General features: G+C 32.6%; 2 protein-coding genes across 5 annotated transcripts; both read left to right on the top strand.

Annotated features, from left to right (window-relative positions):
- Window positions 1–919: 919 nt before the first annotated feature.
- On the top strand, window positions 920–2384 carry LOC145000856 (transcription initiation factor IIA subunit 2). Of its 2 annotated transcripts, none has more exons than XM_078960148.1 (4): window positions 920–1044; window positions 1222–1369; window positions 1786–1836; window positions 1912–2384. In XM_078960148.1, exons 2-4 carry the CDS (start codon window positions 1241–1243, stop codon window positions 2050–2052), a joined length of 321 nt encoding a protein of 106 aa, XP_078816274.1. In that variant the 5' UTR covers window positions 920–1044; window positions 1222–1240; the 3' UTR covers window positions 2053–2384. The 2 variants fall into 2 exon arrangements, with proteins under 2 accessions (XP_078816274.1, XP_078816275.1); XM_078960149.1 differs by having other exon boundaries at window positions 947–1044; window positions 1189–1369.
- A 62-nt stretch (window positions 2385–2446) lies between these two features.
- LOC145000855 (alpha-glucan water dikinase 2-like) lies at window positions 2447–6248 on the top strand. Of its 3 annotated transcripts, none has more exons than XM_078960145.1 (14): window positions 2447–2649; window positions 2940–3049; window positions 3121–3199; window positions 3282–3373; window positions 3454–3505; window positions 3584–3666; window positions 3757–3886; window positions 3967–4092; window positions 4296–4406; window positions 4571–4669; window positions 4778–4936; window positions 5241–5333; window positions 5427–5548; window positions 5983–6248. In XM_078960145.1, exons 1-14 carry the CDS (start codon window positions 2578–2580, stop codon window positions 6188–6190), a joined length of 1536 nt encoding a protein of 511 aa, XP_078816271.1. In that variant the 5' UTR covers window positions 2447–2577; the 3' UTR covers window positions 6191–6248. The 3 variants fall into 3 exon arrangements, with proteins under 3 accessions (XP_078816271.1, XP_078816273.1, XP_078816272.1); XM_078960147.1 differs by having other exon boundaries at window positions 5769–6120; XM_078960146.1 differs by having other exon boundaries at window positions 5765–6120.
- Window positions 6249–6504: the final 256 nt, after the last annotated feature.

The raw sequence follows: 6504 nt of genomic DNA, 5'->3' as shown, positions 1-6504 counted from the left end.
CAAATACTCATTACAAATGGTCATTTGGCCAAGTGGAAAGATTTTGGAATATTTCACTAATATTTGGCCTTATGACCATTTTGTAGTAATTATTTTGGGGTTACTATATTTACATAGTGTGATAGTAACTATGTCGATATAACATAAATGGTACCCTACATTTCCTAAATATTACTTGACGGATGTAATTGTATTATATTATTAATAGTGGTAATAGAATTCCTTTATGTCCTTTAGGTGCACAAGAAAAGCGGAATTTTTCCCTCACGCCTCACAAAAAACTAATTCTCAAGAAAATCATTAAATCTTCTAAGCAATTATTCATCAATCTTAACATCATAACGGGAATCAATGACTTCATGCTGTACATGAAATGTTTATTTGAAGATTGGTTATCCTTCAAATACACTTTCTTACTTTACTAAAATGGATTTGTGTTCGAATTTATTTGACAATGAATGCGATAACTGAATACTAAGAATTAATCAACAACAAGATGATCAAAACATCTAGCACATGATGAATGATTTTCAATGATGACTCAACTTCACAAAAGTCACTTCATCCAGCCAGCTTTTGGTACTGTTCTCCAAAAGACGTTTAGAGTAGTTGTAATTTCCATACGATCAACCATGGAATGAAAACACTAAAAGTAATAAACATGGCAAAATATCACAAAGAAAATAGGCTATATTGATCACTAATGGTTTTCTAAATATGATATTGGACCATAATATCATGTTTAAAGCATGATTAAGCCGGCAAATAACATTTAAACCATATGATACTTTGTTTGAATGAAGCGTTTATGGTTTATTTTATCGATTCAGTGGACCGGATATTCATAGAGTCAACTGATCCATTTCTTATTTGGATCTTTGAAAATTGCCCCCATTTTGATGACCCACGTATTTCACAGATTACAATACGAAAAATAAATAAATTAGAGTAGGGGTAATTTTGTATATATAAGCCAGCAGCTACAAACTTCTAGGTATAAAAACCCCCAATCTCTCTCCCTCCACTGTTCTACAACGAACTCAGGTGAGAAATTTCTCTCTTTCGCCCTTCATTTTCAACTATAAATGTCCAAGATTCGCTACAAAATCTACAAATTCATCTGCATCGTTCCAATATTTTTACAATTTAGGTTTTTCAGGTTTATGATTACTTATTTCTTGATTTCAGGCTTATAAAGATCATTTTTTTTACATCTTACAGATCTTGATCAGTAAGAAGAATGGCAACTTTTGAATTATACCGCCGATCAACAATTGGTATGTGCTTGACGGAAACATTGGATGAGATGGTTTCGAATGGGGTTCTTAGTCCGGAGCTTGCTATTCAAGTCCTTGTTCAGTTCGATAAGGTCTTAAATTTCCATATAATTCTTTACTGAATTGTGTTTCTGTATGCCCTACCTTGAATAGAGCCCATTCCCAACTCTCCGTTCCACAAAGGGAAACGCTAAAATGATTAGACTTTGGAAATATGCTTTATGTTCCCCGTTTGCGAAAATCTAGTTTAAATTCGTTTAGTAAATGATTGTAGGCTGTAGCTAGTAAATAAAGGTTCGATTTTTAAAAGGATAGAAGTAGATGCGTTTCCTTTGTGGATCTGACCAAATGGGGAGTGTAGACTGTAGAGTTGTGATGATAAATCAACAAGTTATCAATAAATTGTATAGTTTAAGATTTGAATTAAAGGTGGAGCATTCCTTTAATGGAGTATTTGTGGTGTGGATTTAAGTCTCAGTTGGTGATTACAGTGTTGTAATGATTGCAGTCAATGACAGAAGCTCTTGATAGTCAAGTTAAAAGCAAGGTGACCATAAAGGTAAAAAAACTCATTAACACATAGCATTTTTTTTCTTAACATGTTTCTAAAAATTTCTTACTTTTATGATAATAGGGGCACTTGCACACCTACAGATTCTGTGATAATGTGTGGACTTTCATTGTTCAAGATGCCATCTTCAAGTATGATGAAACCCAGGAGAATGTTGGTCAAGTTAAAATAGTGGCATGTGACTCCAAGCTTCTTACTCAGTGATTCATGTTTAGGGTTTCATCTCTAGCTGCTGATAATTTATGGTAGTTATTAAAAGTATAGAAAAAAAAGGGTACAATAAAAAAGGAGGAGATGTTCTGTTCTAATGTTGTACCTGCTAGAATCTGCCACGTAACAGAATCTCAAATAATCCTATCAGCCTTTTTACTCATGTAATTCATTTTCATTCTGTATTTATTTTTTTCCTTTTTTTTTTTCATTATGTTTTATGTTGTATTTGGTGTGATAGGATGGAGTAGAAGAAATGTAATGTTGCTTCTGGGCTATTGTTATTATTATTATTATTATTATTATTATTATTATTATTATTATTATTATTATTGTAACTATTGTTATTATTATTATTATGCTTTACTCTAAAATATTCCTGTCCTCCAGAATCATGGGGAATGTGAGTCTTTGCTTCAAAATTGAGTAATCTGGGAATATTTTCAACCTCATTATGGTTTATAACATACTTCAGACTTCAGTTTTATCAGATTCTCAGGTGTTCAAAGATCAAACACTATGGCATCCTTGAAGTCTAGCAAATGTACTCAAGTTAAACTTTTTGAACTCCAAAATGAAATGATACTTCAGGTTAGTAGTAGTTCACATTTTTCATCACCCACACGAGCATTTCCTGTTTTAATGTCAAATATATTTTCTTTTTCATGCTCAAAATTGGCATAAATGAGGTAAAAACTAAAAAGGATAACACCAACATTCATCTATGTGTACGTATCATCCAATATAAATTATTGTACTTATCAATTGTTTCTTGAGGATATGAAAGAAGTGTATGATTCTTGAAATTTAGAAGTTAAGCCAATTTGACCTCAGAAGTCAAAGTATACCTCTAATCTTGAAGCAATGTTTTGTATCGATAGGTTGATGTATCTGGATATAAAAGTGGGCACAATGCAAAAGTGAAACTTCAACTTCAAAACTGTTCACATCCATGGATTCTCCACTGGGGTTGCATTTCCAATGGAAACAAGTGATTGAAACCTTTTACACTTCAAACCTTGTTGCTTTCTTATGTCATTTGGATTTTGATTTTTCTTGCAGAAAATGGTTTATTCCCTCTTTTATTCCTTCTGGGACAAGAGTTCATAAGAAAAGTGCTTTGAGAACCCCATTTATAAAGGTTTGTCCTTTAAATCATTGCCTTATTGTTTAAACTTTAAAGTCTACATTTCTAGCTTCATTATTGAGTATTTCACTTGTAGGAAAGAGATGCATATGTTGTTAACATTGAGCTAAGGGATCCTAAGATACACGCCATTGAATTTGTTCTGAAAGATTCCAAACATGATAAATGGTTTATCTATTTTTTTTTTTTAAATTATTGTATGTTAGTTTATTTATTGGTTCTGATGCACTGTAGTTTTGCCTTTATAGGTTGAAGATGAATGGAGTAAGCTTTCACATCAATTTACATGAACAAGTTGATGCAAGTATCTTTTTCTTTTCAAACTCTACTTCATACTTTCATAGTATCTAGATTATGATTTAAATTTCATTTTTTCAGGTTGAAAATGATGGTGCAAGAAGCTCTAAATGCTTACTGAATGAAATGTCTGATGAGGAGATTGAAAAGCCATTGAAACACAGGTACATTCTATCTGTGTCCCACAAGTTTAACTTTTGAAGAAGCATGTTTCTTAATTACTCAAGATTTTAACTTTTCCTTTTAATTGACAGAAACCTCTGCAACTCTGTTTTCTTTCCAAAACTATCTACATCTTCCTCCACTTGGAAAGGAGTCTCTCAAAAGAACAACATTTTCAGCAATATGTATGCTATGTCACTTGAAGAAGCCTGTAATGAGATGGTATGCTTAATCTCTTGTTTGTGCAAAAGACATGAATACCCTTCTCATCCTCATCAATAAAAATAGAATGATATGGACAGGTTGGTGAAAAGTCAAACAGCATTAGATTCTTGAGTAACAAGATGCCAGCATGGATAAAATTTCCAGCATCAGTTGTCCTTCCTTTTGGAGTATTTGAAAAAGTTCTATCAGAAGACATAAATAAGGTTTGCCATTTTTTTGTTCATGAAAAATTCATGCCTTTTTTTACCCTTGGCCTTTTCTATGAGTGAAATTAAGTATATGATCACAACAAGTTGATTCTTAGTGAAATTACACATATCTCCCAACAGTTTTTTTACCATATATTTTGGCTACATATATCAGTCTCTTTTACTAAAGCTTATATTAATTGATCAATTTTTTTCAGGAATTAGCAACAAAAATTGCTTGCCTTTGTGAAGATGTAGATAGGGGAGACGTTTCAAAGCTTAAGATGATTCAAGAAACTATTTTGCAAATGAAAGCTCCTCGTAGAATGGTAATTTATTAATACTTGATTTTTGAATTATACATGGTCATGGTCATTATGAATTTATATGTTCATTTTCATTTCATGATAAAGAATGTGATATTCCTATATTGAGATTTCTAATGTTAATTGCAACAAAATCTGAAAAAGCTCTGAATTTTGTAAATTTGTAGAGCATTGAGGTTAGGAAGAAAATGAAGAGTTCAAGAATACCATGGCCTCAAGGTCCTGCAGAGGACACATGGAATCAAATCTGGCAAGCAATAAAGAAGGTAAATCTGATATTTTTCCCAAAAAGTAGTTGTGGGGTTTGACTTTATGGTCAAACCTACTGAAATTTTGAATAAAAAATTGGAATGGTTTTAACGTCTGCTATCCAGGTTTGGGGTTCTAAATGGAATGAAAGAGCATATAAAAACAGGAATCATGATACATTATGCATTGGTATTTTGATTCAAGAACATATTAGAGCTGATTATGCCTTTGTCACATACACAAATCATCCTGTGTCTCGTGACTCCTCACAGATATACACAGAGGTAAGTCTCATATTTATGGCTTATGAGAATGAGGAGGGCATTCATGTCTTTTACACCTTTGACCCATTGACATCAGTTTCAGTCTCACTCCAGTTCAAAGTTTCTTTTATGTTCTTACATTTTTTGTCCCTGGGTATTAATCTGATTTTTCAATTTTGGCTCTAATGTTGACCACAAAATAGATATAAGTCGGGGTAGTTTAGTCGTTTTAGACCATTTTGTCTAATTTGATATCAATTACACGGATTAAAGTTTTAATGGACCCCTTTGACTTACTTTTGGTTTGGTTGCATATTTGGAACAGATAGTCAAAGGGTCAGTTGAAACATTAATTGGTGCTTCACCAGGGCGTGCTATGAGTTCTATTACTAAGAAATCTGAGCTTAAATCACCTATTGTAAGATCATATAGACTCATTAAAACATGAATAAATATATGGCTATGAAAACTAGATTTCATTTCCATGACTAGTTTGTAATGTGACTTTCAGGTTACTTGTTACCCAAGCAAGTCCATTGGATTATATGCAAACAACAAGAGGTCAATCATCTTTAGGCCTGATTTCATATCCGAAAAGACAAACAGATATGCATGTCATGGTATATATGACAGGTATGTAATATAAATATGTATATGAAATATTTTAGAACCAAAAGATGCAATATTTTATTGCTTAGTTGCTTGATCAGTTGAAACATGGTTGCATATTTCGTATCATTCGCATAAATTGGTAAAAAAGTGAAACATTGTTTGCATACATAAACATTTAATTGGTGTCAATGTCGTTAGGGCTTCTACTTAAATTATTTTGGGATGGTTTATATGTAGTTAGGTAAGGGTTTAGTGTAAATTCCATGGGCCATATGCGGAGAGGGCGTTTATGTCATTTGCACAAACGAGAGATTGAAAACGATTCTCTATACCACCTTTTGGATGGGCAAAAAGTTGTTATTTTGTTCCATGGACATTGGTCTGAGTTCCAGTCCAATACATGTCTCATGCCAAACACAGTACAAGGTTGTGATTACAGATAAAACGTTTTGCAGTATATTAATGGAAAACAAGGAGGAAGTTGTGTTGGTGTACTCGAGAGACCCGATGGTGGTTGATCTACATTTTCAAGCCTTGATTCACTCAAAGATTGCAGAAGCTGCAAAGATTATAGAAGACTTATACGAATGTCCCCAAGATATTGAAGGAGTAGTGCAAGATGGACAAGTGTATGTGATTCAATGCAAGGCTTTAAGTCTATAGAACTCAACTTGTGTAAAACATGTCCCAAAATAAATATAAACTTTTACTTGTTTGGCTATGTAGGGTTTGGAGTTGTTTGTCATTTTATAGAATAAAAAGGTGAAAGAGACCAAAAGACCTTTGTTTCTTTAGGCCCCATTTACTATGTAGAACATGATAATGCGTGTTGTCCATCATTTGGCCAATTTTCGAACATATTTGATATGACAATTGATTTGACTATTTAATTATGATAATATACCTCTATTATAATAAAGTAATCATTTTTATCCTACATAAAGTTTAAAGTGTGTTGCTATTTTGTATAAAATGAC

The sequence above is a fragment of the Lactuca saligna genome, chromosome 6 (assembly GCF_052625555.1).
Source record: "Lactuca saligna cultivar CGN05327 chromosome 6, ASM5262555v1, whole genome shotgun sequence".
Taxonomy (NCBI): domain Eukaryota; kingdom Viridiplantae; phylum Streptophyta; class Magnoliopsida; order Asterales; family Asteraceae; genus Lactuca; species Lactuca saligna.
The sequence above is the reverse complement of the archived record's forward strand: the minus strand, read 5'-3'. Positions and strand labels throughout refer to the sequence as shown.

What these genes read in the sequence shown, in the direction of transcription:
- LOC145000856 (XM_078960148.1), top strand. Translation starts at nt 1,241, where the DNA reads ATGGCAACTTTTGAATTATACCGCCGATCAACAATTGGTATGTGCTTG. An exon ending in TCCTTGTTCAGTTCGATAAG is followed by an intron (nt 1,370 to 1,785) that starts GTCTTAAATTTC and finishes TAATGATTGCAG; the next exon opens with TCAATGACAGAAGCTCTTGA. An exon ending in AAAGCAAGGTGACCATAAAG is followed by an intron (nt 1,837 to 1,911) that starts GTAAAAAAACTC and finishes TTATGATAATAG; the next exon opens with GGGCACTTGCACACCTACAG.
- LOC145000855 (XM_078960145.1), top strand. Translation starts at nt 2,578, where the DNA reads ATGGCATCCTTGAAGTCTAGCAAATGTACTCAAGTTAAACTTTTTGAA. An exon ending in TGCATTTCCAATGGAAACAA is followed by an intron (nt 3,050 to 3,120) that starts GTGATTGAAACC and finishes TTTTTCTTGCAG; the next exon opens with AAAATGGTTTATTCCCTCTT. An exon ending in GATTCCAAACATGATAAATG is followed by an intron (nt 3,374 to 3,453) that starts GTTTATCTATTT and finishes TTGCCTTTATAG; the next exon opens with GTTGAAGATGAATGGAGTAA.